The sequence below is a fragment of the Carassius auratus genome, chromosome 9 (assembly GCF_003368295.1).
Source record: "Carassius auratus strain Wakin chromosome 9, ASM336829v1, whole genome shotgun sequence".
NCBI lineage: Eukaryota > Metazoa > Chordata > Actinopteri > Cypriniformes > Cyprinidae > Carassius > Carassius auratus.
In genome coordinates, this window is record NC_039251.1 from 1,769,186 (window position 1) to 1,783,895 (window position 14,710).

Here is a 14,710-nt window from a genome sequence, read left to right on the forward strand (position 1 = left end):
AGTAACATATTTATTGATTAAATGAAAGAATTTTTGACAAAATGTGATGTATACATCTAATGAAATTAGGGGAAAAAATGCCCCTAAAGTTAAATACACTGTTTTTAAAATAATTTGGCTCAAGTCAGTTGTTCACAACCACAGCGAGTATGTCGAAAGAAAGGGGAAAGTCAAAACTGAGTTTCAAGTTGCCAAGTGGGAGGCTGTCTTCACATGGAAGGGAATCTGCTGTCTTTGCACACATATTCTAACACTTCCTTTTTGTTTTTCCTTTTTAGTTTTTGGTCTCATTGTGGCTTGTAGAAATTGTTGTTACTATGTCATTGTGAATCTGTGTGCTTTCAGAATAAGGAGGCCAAATGGGTGGATCTGGGAGGAGCGTACATTGGGCCCACTCAAAACCGCATCCTGAGGATAGCCAAACAGTACGGCGTGAAAACATACAAAGTCAACGAGGAGGAGTCTCTGGTTCACTATGTGAAGGTAAACCTCAGTGAAGGCCTACACATGTAGCAGCTTAGACTTCTTACCGAATCAAAAGCAAAACACCTGCGGAATTCAAACAAGATTTTTCCCCTGCCTTAAAACCCAGCTCTCTTCACAGCCTCAAGCAAGAGCTTCGACTAATAATATGGCCTTTTGTTTGAGCACACTCATGTCTTAATGCACAGGAAGTCAGAGCTAGCCCCGGTTTGCTCAGCTGAACAGGGCTGAATACAGAGTCCCTCCTTCACATTAGTGTGCTGCGCTCAAGCCAGGAGATGCTAATCGCTGCCTGAAGGAAGTCTGTAATATGGTTTCAGATGTTAGGAGTGGGTAAGAAGGGCGGAACTCAAGAAACCAGTCTTCTCTTCATTCTGCCTTTGAGTAGACACATTGCTGCCCCTAGCACATGCACGCTGCATGACCTTATTAGATTTGGCTGTATACTCAGTGTCTTCTTCGCTCTGGCCCTGCTATTACAGGTATAAATCACTGGATTCTTAGTACTGCTCTGTATCACGTGGGCTTTACTGCTTTCTGTGGTCATATTTCATGAGAAAAATGCAGGTTGTTTTGAAGTTATCATGGTAAATCAAAGGGGTTCTTGAGATGGAGACCAGGAAAACAACTAGCTGACTCATACTCCAGAAGGCGGTGTGCACGAAGGGGAAGGTCATGGTGGAGATTCATTGGAGTGTTCATTGTAGATTGTGTCAGGATGAAACTGGATTTCAGTTGCCGTGGAAAAGACCCTTTGGCATGTTTCCCATGATCTTTCGATTTTTCCCAGTAGAATAGTCAACTGTGTTACACCATACCATCAAATCTGGACATTATCTATCTAAATAGTTGCTTGATGCGAAATATTTATAAGATCTGAAACTTTAACTTTGCTTTCCGGATCAATATCCTAAATCGTCTGAATATTTTAAAATCATGAATGTGAAAGTACTAGAATCTTGTTAATGAGAAAGTTCACCCAAAACAATTACAAAATAGTTGTTCCAAACCTTTATGACTTTATTTTGTCCTTTGAACACAAAGAGAGAAATTTTGCAGAATGTGTTGGTTGTGCTTTTCTGTGCAGTTACAATGAATAGTGCTTTCTAGCTTTAAAAAGCTGCAAAAACATATTATAAAAGTGGTCCAAATGACTGTTGTGTAATGAAACATGATAGCTTGTTGTTTCAGTGGTCTTTTAAATTTGGTGACCTCGCTGAGTCAGTGAGTTGAATTTGTGATCAGTGAATAAGTTATATAGACTTTCTGAACCGATTTTGTGTACTTGAACCTAATGAGTAAACCATTCAATTATGAATCAGACATAGGTTTTTTGCTCAATATTTCCTGCTAATAACTTTGACACAGAGCTGTTATCATAACTCATAAACAGAACACTTCAGATTATAAGTGCCTTTACTGTCAGTTTTGATCAGTTTAATGCATGTTTCTTGAATAAAAGTATTCATATCTTTTTAAAAATCTTACAGACCCCAAATTTACACTGTAGTGTAGGTTTCAGAAATTCACTTTTTCTATTCCAAAGAACAACGTAAGGATGAGCAATTTTTTTTTTTATTAATCCTCTAATGTTATTGTACCGTATATATAGGCTACATATTTTAGTTTGCCAGCATGTTTTTGATCTTTTGAGTTACAATTCAGTGCCTCATATTCCTGCTGGAGTCATTTCTGAAAAAATGCAAACCCTTTGAAAAACAATCCTTGGTTCCCTTTCCTTGGTTTGTGCAGTTTAACAGCACAATGCCCTGTTGAAAAAAAAACAGCATATGCTGGTTAGATATGTTTTGAAGCATAGCTGCTGCTTTGAGCTGGTTTAAGCTGGTCAAGTGCTAGTCCTAAAATGGTCCTAAGCAACTACTGTAGCTCCTGTTCAGGACTAGCACGAGACCAGCACTTGATCAGCTAAGGACCAGCTTAAAGCAGCAGCCATCCTTCAAAACATATATCTAATTTTTCAACAAGGGTCATTGTCAGAGTCAACATCAAACCAGCACTTCCTTTTTTTCAGGTTTTGTCAGAATAAACACAAAGGCAGTAATGCAGAATGAGGTAGACACCAGTAGGAGGCTATGAACGCACGTACGCATATCTCTTTGATTTCAAGGCTTTATTTGTGGAAGAATGCATCAGCATGGATTCAGACATCTGTAAGAAATATGCTGTTCAGAGGCTCAAGGATACTGCTTGAAAATAAAGGAGAGTGTTGTGCTAGCATCACACTTTCATTTGGCTTCTTCATGTCAACCGAGACTGTAATGGTCTGTCTTGCTAAAGGCTACTTGTTGTGGTTTAAATGGAATGAATGTGAATGTGTCTGTCCTAATGATTAATGATGTGTGTGTTTGTGTTAGTGTGTGTTCTGAAGGAGCGGTCCCCTCTCTCCTCACCATTATCTCCTGATCGGAGCATCCCTGTGGGTTACCATGGCAGCACTCCTCATCAAAAGACAGTCGCTATCGGGATAGACACTCTCTGTCTCTCTCTCTCTCACACGTTTTCTCACACCATGATGTCTGGCTCGTCTTTTTTATCAAGGGCGTTTCCTTCATAACCAAATCGTTTCAGTCCACAGAGGCACACATGCAATGTCTGGTGACAACCCACTAATTAATAAAGCTAGTGTACAATTTCCAATCAAAACTGCGGATTGTTCAGCGAATTTTGAGAGGAGAAATCCAGTCATTTTAAATAAGGAAGCCATGCAGTCTGTAATTAAGTGTCAGTGTGAAAGATTTTCGCAAAGGTTGTGAGCAACAGAAAGAAATTTTTGCACTTTAATTGTTATAGGTCACTAATACAATTATGTTTTGTCACTGAGGAATGAATGAATGAATCTCTATTGAGCTAGTCTGTTGACTTAACAACAGAGGTGCAATTCACCTTTTGAGTTTGTGCTGGATATTATCATTGTTTCGCTGAACTTTGTCCATTTTTCTGCATAGTTTTATAAAAGAGGCTCATATGGTAGTTTTATCAGCCCCTCACGTAGTCAGTCCAATCTGCTCCTGCACGCTTTGTTGAAAGTTTTACAACTGCTTTTACAGTATCACCTGTTACTCCGCAATCACGTATTGGCCTTGAGCCAGTATTAGCCAGTAAGGGCCATACAATGAGCAGACCATTTTATAATTAAGGTGAGCGTGCGGCCAAGGCGCCCGTGTAATCAGCTTTTCTATAGCTGTAATCCTAAAGGCCAGACCCAGTTTCCCCTGCTCTGCTCTTTCTGGCAGTCTTAGCATATCAGTATGATTATGATTGAACAGTTGTGCAAAGGCAGTGTTGTTAAAAATTAATACAGCCTATTGTACAGTGTTTGCATTACTGTGCGTTTACAGTAGTGGTTTCTGAGCAATACTAATAAACCACATTATTGCAATTAATTATAATGATATGTAATATGTGTATAGTTTTACTGTTAATACCTTAGTATTTTCAAATGTAAAAATACTAAACAATTCTAATACTAAAAAAATTTGCAAAAATAGGCATTTTTCTAGAAATGAACAATATATAGGAAATGTTTTGGATGTTGGTATTAGATATTTTATCGGTAGATTTAGCTTAAATTTTGCCTTATATACCTTATATAAAGGTGCTTAATATTATTTATATATTATTTTAATTATTTAGACAAAGTAGTGTAGTATTTTTTAAATCAGCCAAAATTATCACCATAACAAAAAAAACAATTGTAAGCTGTATGTGTATCGGTTAATATCGGTGCAAAAAAATGCAAAACATTGTGCACAGCTGCTTATAATGACTTCTATTTCTTCAAAAGAATATATGTTCATTCTGTAAAAAGTGAGGATGATACATTTGCGTTAGACAGGATGTGGTCTCATTTCATTGCTTTGTAACCGAGGAGGGCAGTTAGAGCAGTATGAGGTTAGTGATAGAGAGGCTTAGGGTCTACTCTGGGTGAAAAGATATCATAAGAGATGCACTCCCAGCTCCACCTCAATTCTGTTGCCATGGGAACAGACCTGTTGCTAGATGCTGAGCGATCCAGTGTCCTCTCCTGCATTGGTCTGGCAGGCTGCCAAATGATATGGAAATGTCACAGTCCCTTATTTAGCTGAACATGTTTTCCTGGTGTTAGTTGGTTTGCAGATGCAGATGGCTAAGTCACATGAATTATACATACTGTATGCTTCTTCGAAAACCCAACTTAGGCCAGGGAGACCATTTCTGTAAGATATACCGGTTCAACTGACATTTCTGGAGAAATCTCATGCATGTTTCCCATCAAAAGTGTAATGTAAATTTTGAACTGAAAAGGTCATGGGTTCATGGGTTTGATTGCCAGGGAACGCATGAACTGTATGAATGTAAACCTTGAATGCAATGGAAGGCACGTCGCATAAAAGCGCAAGCTAATGGATAAATGTAAATGTATAATAAAGCATGGTTATTATAGTTTATAAATATGTCAAGTTCAATTTCCTTTTGTTATTGTTAATATAATAGGCTAGATTTGAACCTTGTAATACTGGACTGCTAAGTTGCGATGTCTTTCTTTGATTTTGATCATGTTTCATCTTGTTTAGAGCTCCAGGAGAGCCAGAACTGCCTTAGTGCCCACTCAAAAAGGAGCATGGTGTCCCTTAGTTGTTGTGCGGTGGTCTGCCATTTGAAGTCTTCAATCATTTATCTGTCCTACTAAGTGCATTCTAGTCCTACTCAGAAACCACTTTGGTTCCCATCAAATCAATTTCTGCGAGCAATAAAATAACAGGGTTTTGTGAAACGTTGTGTTGAAAATGCACAAATCACTATGACATGACAAATTGCTCGGAAGTGAACGCTGGACATCAAACCCAGGGTTGCGTGTGAACTGTTCTAGGTGACAGGTTTTTGATTTTGTCAGCAGTTTTTGACTAGGTTGCCTGATTCAGTGCTAAAGTAATAACCTTTAGCACATTTTCAACTGTCCATCTCAAGTCTTCTTTATCAGAGATTTCATTTTTATTATCATTATGGGTTAGCAATCTTTAGTGGCTTTATGTTGAAGAACAACATATTGAAACGCAGTGCTTCCTCTTTGATGTGTAGTTAAACATTAATCAATCAGCCCAGTGGTGCTTATTTAAGAGCCCCACAGCTACAGAGCAATCCAGGTATGAAGTAATGTCTGCATATAGTTACGCCATTGGCCAGCCGCAGAGAATGATCATACTGACTAAGCGTTTCCACTACTGTGGGAAACAAGCGATGTGTGAACAGCTTGTGTCATATAGCTGCTGTTTGCCAAAGGCTAATATTGTCATTATCTGTGATTATGAATTTCACTGAATTAGCATTATCATTAATGTCTATTTACCCCCTAATGAGCATATACATATTTTTCCTGGTCCTAATGAAGAAGATTGTCAAATTTTTATGTGAAATTCATAAAATCTTACTGAGATTTGATAAGGTCGAGTTGTTTCTGATCTTCTGGTTGTATTAACGTAAACTGTAAAGGCTGTGAACAGAGGCCCTCCATTAACTGATTTGTTACCAAGCCAGGCGAGATGCAGTTACGTATATTTTAGGCAGCAAAAACCATTTTCCATTCCAGACTGGTTACACTTCTAATGATAATGAGGTCATGATGGCTATGATAAAGACATTACGTCAACAATGACAAAATAATAATGACAATTTGCATTATTTGGCGCTAAGGTAGTCGATTTCTTACGGACACTGTTTCTTGTTTCCAAGGGCAAATCATATCCATTCAAAGGGTCGTTCCCTCCAATGTGGAACCCTCTTGCCTACCTGGACTACAACAACCTCTGGAGGACAATGGACAAGATGGGAATGGAGGTAAAGGCCATTTTAATTCAGACTCAATCTAAAAAAGTCCTTTTACTGTTCTCCTGTATACACGATACTTACCTTGCAGTACTTATTGAATGCAGCCATAACACTGCTGTTATATATACAGCACATCACAAAACAAACACTCAACCATACAATGCAACACATGTAATCTGATTCCCAAATGAATGACTCATGAGTCGATTCATTGTAGTGAATCAAACACATACAGTGTTACCAGTATAGTCTGATTTCCTGAATAAATGACTCTCTAGTGAATTGAACACAGACAACACAACAAGTGTCTGTAAAGTCTGTATTTTTTGTGAATCAAATGCAGTGCAACATCTGTAATTCTTGCTCTGCATTTAACCCATCCAAAGTGCACACACACAGCAGTGATCACACACCCGGAGCAGTGGGCCCCCATTTATGCTGCAGCACCCGGGGAGCAGTTGGGGGTTCAGTGCCTTGCTCAAGGGCACTTCAGTCATAGTATTGCTGGCCCGAGACTCAAACCCACAACCCTAGTGTTAGGAGTCAAACTCTCTAACCACTAGGCCACGACTTCCCACAATTTTTTTTTAAGTAAATCAAAAACATACTGTGTAACCAGTGTAGTTTTATCACTGAACGAAATACCCTAATACAACACTTATTTTTATTGAATCAAATGCATACAGTGCGACAAGATTTCTGAATGAAATACTGTGGTTAGTTAGCTCTTTAGTTAATTGAATTAAAACAATGTAGTCCAATTTATGAATAAATGATTCTAATGCATCCTAGTAAATAAAATACATACAGCTTAGAAGCAACTGAGAAGTAAATCTGGGAAGTTGTTAATACAAGTATGCACTTTGTCAGCAGTATTTTATAAATTATGGATGAAATATGTTACTACATTGAGTTCTATATTGTTTAATAAAGTGCCCCTATTATGGGTAATGAAATGTTCATATTTTGTTTATTTGAGTCCCTGAACAACAGGGTGACATGCATGCAAGGTCAAAAAACACTTTCATTCTCTTATAATATGCATTTATTTTTACCATACTTCTTCAACGACACATTTTTCCAAAATCCCCCTTTGCGTGACACTAATCTGCAGTGATTGGTCCGATTGGTCTCATTGTAATTTCATCATGCCTGTAATGCCTGATAAAGCTGAGTTTCTGAGTGCAGTGCTGCTTTGTGTACAGTGTTACCAGGGAAACTGCTATTTTTACTGCTCCAAAAGCAGCACCTAGTGGCAAAAAATAAATTTGCATTTTCATTCATATCGACAGAAAAAAACAACAAGTGGGAAGGCAAGTATGCTAATGTCTCATGTTGACATCAACATGAAATGGCTTGGGATTAGTTTTAAAAACAAATAATTTCAATGATTCAGAGTGGACTCTTTCTTTTGAGAGACAATGGGTCTTATCATACATGGCGCAATGTGCGGCGCAAGTGTTTTTGCTAGTTTCACAGTTCTCATTTTCCCATCCTGCACTGCACTGTTTAAATGACAAATGCATTTGTGTGCCCATGGGCTTGCTGGTCTAAAAAAGAGGTGTGTTGGCACGTTGCTATTTTGAGGAACTAAAAATGACCTGCACCATAGATCTACTCAAACCTGATCTAAAGTCTGGCGCTGTCACGCGGCTGACGAGACGCAATATTGGCGCAAAAATTTGCAGGATGTTTTCATTCGCTTTAAGCTGTGTTACACACACTGCATAGCAAGGTAATTTTTAAAAATCCACAATAGGGGCAAAAAATAAAAAATGAACACCTTTTACCAGAATTGTTTTTATATTTATTTTTGGCAATATAATTTAGTTGTTTCTTAAAAATAATCGTTATTGGAACTGGAAGCAGAATTAATACAAGTGAATAAACAGACTGAGTCCCTGATCACAAATGTGCACTTTAGATTCCTAAAGAAGCTCCATGGAGGGCCCCTCACGCAGAAGAGTGGGACAAGATGACCATGCAGCAACTCTTTGACAAAATTTGTTGGACCAGGTACAGAGAATGGACCAATTAATATCAGGTATTGTTGTGGCATATTGGCTGTTGATGGCATAGCTCTTCATCCACGGGTTACTTGCAGCTCTGCTCGTCGCTTTGCCACTCTGTTCGTCAATGTGAACGTGACCTCCGAGCCCCATGAGGTGTCTGCTCTGTGGTTCCTTTGGTACATCAAGCAGTGTGGAGGCACCATGAGGATCTTCTCTACCACAAATGGGGGCCAGGTAAGCCTTTAAACAACAGATTAGCTTCAAGAAACTGTAGACCTGTTGTGTAATGTTTGTATATTGTTATCTCGGTTGGTTATTTCTCTGTCGAAGACCAGAGTTAATTATATGCCAACTCCACGACATTAATGTTTTCGCAGCATGTTTGTGCATATCTCTATGGCTTTTTTACTGCACCAGTGCTTGTGTTTACAGTATAATTAACATCTGTGGGAGAGTGAGAGATTGGCAGGCCGAGGGAGTTAGAGATGGGGGGGGGGGTTTAGTGTCCTCACTCAACAGCGTCTTTTTTTTGAAATATTGGCAGGCCAGGAAATCAGGTGATAGAAATAGTGATATAAATCAAGCTGTAGATGTTCAATCCAGTGGTCCTGCCAAGTCCAACAGTCATTGTCAGTCTGTACTCCTAATTTAGTTAACCACAGCTCTCAAAATGGGTATGTTGAAAGGCAAATAATGGACTTTCTGTGGAAGAAAGAGAAATGTTTTGCTGTTACAGGTAGAGAGGAAGGGTCACATAGGATTAAAGGAAGCATTCACTTAGAAATATTCAAACTGCATATTTATATATATTCATGTCAGACATGTCATGCCAGGTTTGATGTCTGTGATAGATTGTAGCTTTTTGTTCTCAACCAATACTTTATGACAGATACAATACAGTGTAGGTTTTTTGTGTGTGTGTTTGTTTATGATATTTTTGTTTAATTTTTCTTTTTTTTTTTTTTTTTTTTTTTTTTGCTTTGTGACACAATAACTAGATCATTATACAAGATTTTATTTAATATTTTAGTATATTAATATTACTATTTATTATAATTAAAGAAAATATCACTTGGTGCCATCTACTGGTAGACCTCACATTAAACAACCAGTAACAAAAAGTGAGAATAATGGTAAAACAGTATTGACCTTAAAACAAACTATCACTGTTTCTCCCAGTCATAATGTGTAAAGTATTCACTGTAATTTTTCAGTTAAGCCACTGCAATACTCCTTATAGGGGAGTATATTCAATTTGTTTATTAATCCATGATACTTTTTTTTTTCAATTTATTTGATTATAGTATATAATTATAGTATACACATCTCAAGAGAGGCTGCCTTGTGTCATACCCATTCATTCCTGTGTCACTGAACTGATTATGTAACAAACCAAAATAGTGGCCACTGTATCTGGGTCACATTTATAGCAGGATATTTCTAGCAAATGTGATGGGACACAAATAAAGCAAATACGAGTTCTGTTTTATTAAATTGATAACAACATGTTACGTCTTTTATCTTTAATTTCCTATGGAATGACATTGTCAATAAACTGTTCTGATCTGCCTGTTACTGCTCTTTAGCCTGTTTTATATTCTTAATGTGTCTGGTAAGAAATGTGCACGGTGGGCAGCATTATACAACTCTGTCATGATTCTACCTCTGAGAGACAGAGACCCCTATTGGCGAATTAATGAATTGCAGTCCTTGTTGAAATGTGAGTGTTCATTTGTGTTAAACTGATCATTTCTGTTACATTTTAAAGTCTGGAAAACTGTCCAATATGACAGGAGCGCAAGTTTGCCGGAGGTGCCAATCAGATCAGTGAGGCGATGGCGAGAGAGCTGGGTGACCGTGTGAAGCTGGGCAGAGCTGTCTACAGCATTGACCAGACTGGAGACCTGGTGGAGGTCAGGACCGTTAATGAGGAGATATACAAGGTGAGAATGTGCACAAATCTCTCCATAGCTATGTCCTATTAGGCATGGACTATTAACATACTGCTTCCAGCACATTACAAAGTTTATAATGCATACTAATAATCAAAACATAGCATGGAAAAGAATGCAAAGCTAAGAAACAAATTGCACGTTTTTCCACTCTGTAAGTAGCAAATCATACCCCATATTATGTGCAAGTACAGAATTATTCATAATATGCACACAATATACATACCACATAAATGGTAATATGGTAGTGTGCTAGTGACAGAGCTCCTTCTGAGTAAGTAGCACTTTAGATTATTTCATGCTAAAACAAATGTCCCACTTTTGGAGTATGTATCACCATATATGTGTATAAGCTTGGTGGATTGTAATCAGTAAGCCACTCTTCATCCCACTGTCCTGGCCACATCCTCTTTCCTGTGCTGAAAGCTTATTAAAGGCTGCTGTAGAGCTGCTTAAACCTCTGGGGAGGAACAGTGGGGACGACACTGGAACCACTATATTCAACTTTATATATATATATATATATATATATATATATATATACACACTACTGTTCAAAATTGTGGGTTTGTAAGAATTCGCTTAGACAGACCAATACTCTGTGTATTATTAATATTTTACCATGAAATGTATTCCTGTTATGGCAAAGCAAATTGGTTCCATGCAATTTCAGAGAGGTTTTGATCTTGTGAATCCATTAAAACTCTTTTTGTTATATACAAAGGTAACAGAGACTGATGTGATTTCAGTGAAATCCATCAGATAGAAGGGACCTTTTAATGTGTGGCATTCCCAAAAAAATCACTTTAAATACGTTGTTAATGGGCACAGTGCTGATGATTTCTAGGGTTTGATCATGCCTCATATAACTTACCGAAAGAGTCCTTTTAACACTTAACTATCTGAAATGATGATGAATTAGCAAAATAGGTCTTTTTTATGGATTTTCTTTTTCTCTCTTCTTGTAGGCCAAATATGTTATACTTGCCATACCACCAAGCCTGAACTTAAAAATCCATTTCAACCCTGAGCTACCGCCTCTGAGGAACCAGCTCATTCACAGAGTCCCCATGGGCTCCGTCATCAAGTGCATGGTGTACTACAAAGAGAACTTCTGGAGGAAGAAGGGTCTGTATCACTTGTCCACTTTCCATTACATAAATCACTTGAAAGCCAATTACAAAAGAATCTTGGGACTGAAGTGGCATTGACTATTGAAATAATTCTGAAACAAGCTTAATAGATAAATATGATATCAAATATGATATCAAAATAATATAAAAGAACATTCAATGATTCATACAAATGAAAAGAATAAAATGAAAACTGAAGATATAGAAATAAAAGCTCATTCAAAATATTATTAAAAACTATGTATGTAAACAATGCTAACACTGGCTATGACGTGTGTTTGCTAACCCAGGCTATTTTGTTTTTTTCAGGGTACTGTGGCACCATGGTGATTGAGGAGGAGGAAGCACCTATTGGTCTCACTCTTGACGACACTAAGCCCGATGGGTCTGTGCCTGCTATAATGGGGTAAATAAAGCACTGAGCTTTCTATCATAGGATGAACATAAATGACTAAAAATATAAATGAGATCCTTCTCTTTACAGTTTCATCCTGGCACGAAAATGCAGGAAATTAGCCGGCCTGACGAAAGAGGAAAGGTATATATGTAAACTGTCACTGCACCTGTGCACACTTTGTGCTGAAATGATTATTCTTACCAGAATATTGTCAATCATTTCAGAAAGAGAAGGATCTGTGAGATTTATGCTCGTGTGCTTGGCTCAGAAGAAGCATTAAATGTGAGTCTTCATGACCAGTCACAGATCTCTGTTATCCTCTAGTCTTATCATTTTAATAACTTTTCATGCTTTGTTTTTGTGGTGGTGTCTTCTTTAGCCTGTGCACTATGAGGAGAAAAATTGGTGTGAGGAAGAGTACTCTGGTGGCTGCTACACGGCCTACTTCCCCCCTGGTATCATGACACAGTATGGCAGGTTAGTGCACCTCCAGATGGTTCGACAGTATGCTAGCCTGATGGATTGACACGAGAAGTGACCGTTTGTCTCTGTTTCAGGGTTCTGAGGGAGCCGGTGGGCAGGCTGTACTTTGCAGGAACTGAAACGGCCACAGAGTGGAGCGGTTACATGGAGGGGGCCGTGCAAGCTGGAGAGAGAGCCAGTAGAGAGGTGATGCTAAGATCCAAGAAAAAAACAATTTCTGCCCAAACTTGCTGTTTCAACAGGAAATATATCAATGCAGGAAACAAAAAGCTCTCGGGTTTGAAAATCTGTCATTGAATTCCATTATTTGCATGTTCAATAGGATCTATCTAAACCATCTATTTAACAATGTGTCACAATCTGTTTAGTTCTACTTCATTTTTTGCATATATTCATGCTTCATTTTCTATTTCCAACACATCTGTCAGTACTTGGATTCTTATGCATAATTGTGTTGGATTGTTTTATTACCACAAGTGTTTCTTGTATCTGTATTAGCTTGTCCTAATTTAGCTCTTGTTTGTACAAAGGTGTAGGGGTCACTTTTTGTCATTTGCTCTAAATGCTTTTCATGTAAATGTTAATTTCTGATTTTAAATATTGCCATCTGTTACTTAAAGGAAAAACTCAAAATGCCGTATGCTTTTCTTTTCCAGATTTTGTGTACAATGGGAAAACTCCATGCGAGTCAGATCTGGCAGTCAGAGCCTGAATCATTGGTAAAAAAAAATTGCACTTTTGAATGCACTTAAGAAAGTTAAATATAATTCCGTTTTGGATCTCAAACAAATTCTACACTGAACACTTTTCCTCAGGATGTCCCGGCCCGGCCATTTGTCACCACATTCTGGGAAAGAAACTTGCCATCGGTTGGGGGATTCTTTAAATTGATGGGCGTGTCCTCCTTCCTGGGTCTGGCCACAGCAGCAGGATTGGTCGCCTACAAGAAGGGGCTCCTCCCACTTTCTCCACCTGTTCTCTGAGCTGGCCTTGTGATTGTGGCGTTTACTCACCTGATCACGGTCATAACGCTGCCTGGGTGTGTGGCATGGTTACTTAGATGAGAATTGACATACAATTGCTCAGTCATAGTTAAAAATGAACCAAGTGATTATTATGGAATAATGAGTAGCTACTAATTGTTAATGTGGGAATTTTTGCCCTGTCAAAGAGTTCATTAGCCACATTAAAGGAACCGAACGTGTGACATTCCACAACCATTCATTATGTTTGTGAGAGCGTGTGTGTTTTTCACCAGTCTTATTGATTACCTCTGCTAATTTCAGGTGCTGTTCTCAGGAACTCGTTAATTAACCTTCCGAAATATTGAAGTTAACATTACAGAGATTAGATTAGCATTTAGCAATGCATTTTATGGTACTCTATAACAGATACTTTGAGAATATCTTCTCTAGATCACTACACAACACAACACAGAAGCTGTATTAGCTTCAGCACAATTCACTATATCATTTGTGAGAGAAGCAGAGGCTGTTCATATCACATTCATTATTGATTCTCAACATACAGTGTTACACAACAATTAGTACATACTGGCTTTATGTGTCTGGTAGTACAAAGTGAAGTCTATCAGTCGTAGAGACCTGATTTGAAGGTTGTCCCAGTGTTTTATATAATTTCTAAAAGCTGCTGTGTGATTGAATCATATATGAAAGCATTTGAATGTACTTTTACATCGTCAATGTTTTTCATGTATACTTGAAATATAAATTTGTTTTCAACCATCCATTGTTTAATAGTTCTCCAATTCCATAGTATATTATTAATAGTAAAATAAAAATGATAAAACGTAATTAAATGTTAATTTGGAGAGAAATGTAAAACCTGTTTATCTCAATGGTTTGTCTTTTTCTTTTTTCCCCTCATCTATCAATCTTGAGATAGATAGATAGATAGATAGATAGATAGATAGATAGATAGATAGATAGATAGATAGATAGATAGATAGATAGATAGATAGAGAAGTGTCCCTCACCTTCATAGCAGTAACCTGTGCAATATTATTTACAGAGTAATTATACCATCATGTATGATGATTTATTAAAGTATATGCCATTCTTACACTCTTATATATATAATTGCAATTAATTGAAAAGGTCATGCAGCCCCATACAGATTAGAAAATAAAATGTATTATGTGTGTAAACCTGAAGTGTGTACATTTTGTTGTTCCAAAGATGCATTGTAACTGTTGTTTGTGGTGCCTTAATCTGATGTAGTATTCCTCATTTCTCAAGTGCCTCTGTGCTGATGAGCTTCTCCAGTCTTGAACATTGTCTCTGGGTCAGTCACTGGCTGCTTTAGGTGATGCTTTCTAAAAACGAGCTCCTTTCACAAGTCAGAGCTTTGTGAAGCTCTTTGACTGATAAATCTGCATTGAAGCACCATTCAAAAAACCCACAG

The 14,710-nt window shown here is 37.8% G+C and overlaps 1 protein-coding gene across 1 annotated transcript in view; it reads left to right on the forward strand.

The window, feature by feature from the left end:
- The window catches only part of LOC113108170 (amine oxidase [flavin-containing]), a 30,367-nt gene extending 15,871 nt beyond the window's left edge, over positions 1 to 14,496 (forward strand). Inside the window, exons 3-15 of the mRNA XM_026271018.1 lie at positions 346 to 483; positions 6,214 to 6,318; positions 8,234 to 8,325; positions 8,414 to 8,555; positions 10,115 to 10,264; positions 11,242 to 11,401; positions 11,716 to 11,812; positions 11,891 to 11,944; positions 12,028 to 12,085; positions 12,183 to 12,280; positions 12,361 to 12,472; positions 12,943 to 13,005; positions 13,102 to 14,496. Of these exons, the coding sequence (XP_026126803.1) occupies positions 346 to 483; positions 6,214 to 6,318; positions 8,234 to 8,325; positions 8,414 to 8,555; positions 10,115 to 10,264; positions 11,242 to 11,401; positions 11,716 to 11,812; positions 11,891 to 11,944; positions 12,028 to 12,085; positions 12,183 to 12,280; positions 12,361 to 12,472; positions 12,943 to 13,005; positions 13,102 to 13,269 (1,437 nt within the window). The 3' untranslated portion in view covers positions 13,270 to 14,496. The remainder of the gene's footprint in view (positions 1 to 345; positions 484 to 6,213; positions 6,319 to 8,233; positions 8,326 to 8,413; positions 8,556 to 10,114; positions 10,265 to 11,241; positions 11,402 to 11,715; positions 11,813 to 11,890; positions 11,945 to 12,027; positions 12,086 to 12,182; positions 12,281 to 12,360; positions 12,473 to 12,942; positions 13,006 to 13,101) is intronic.
- The last annotated feature ends 214 nt before the right edge of the window (positions 14,497 to 14,710 follow it).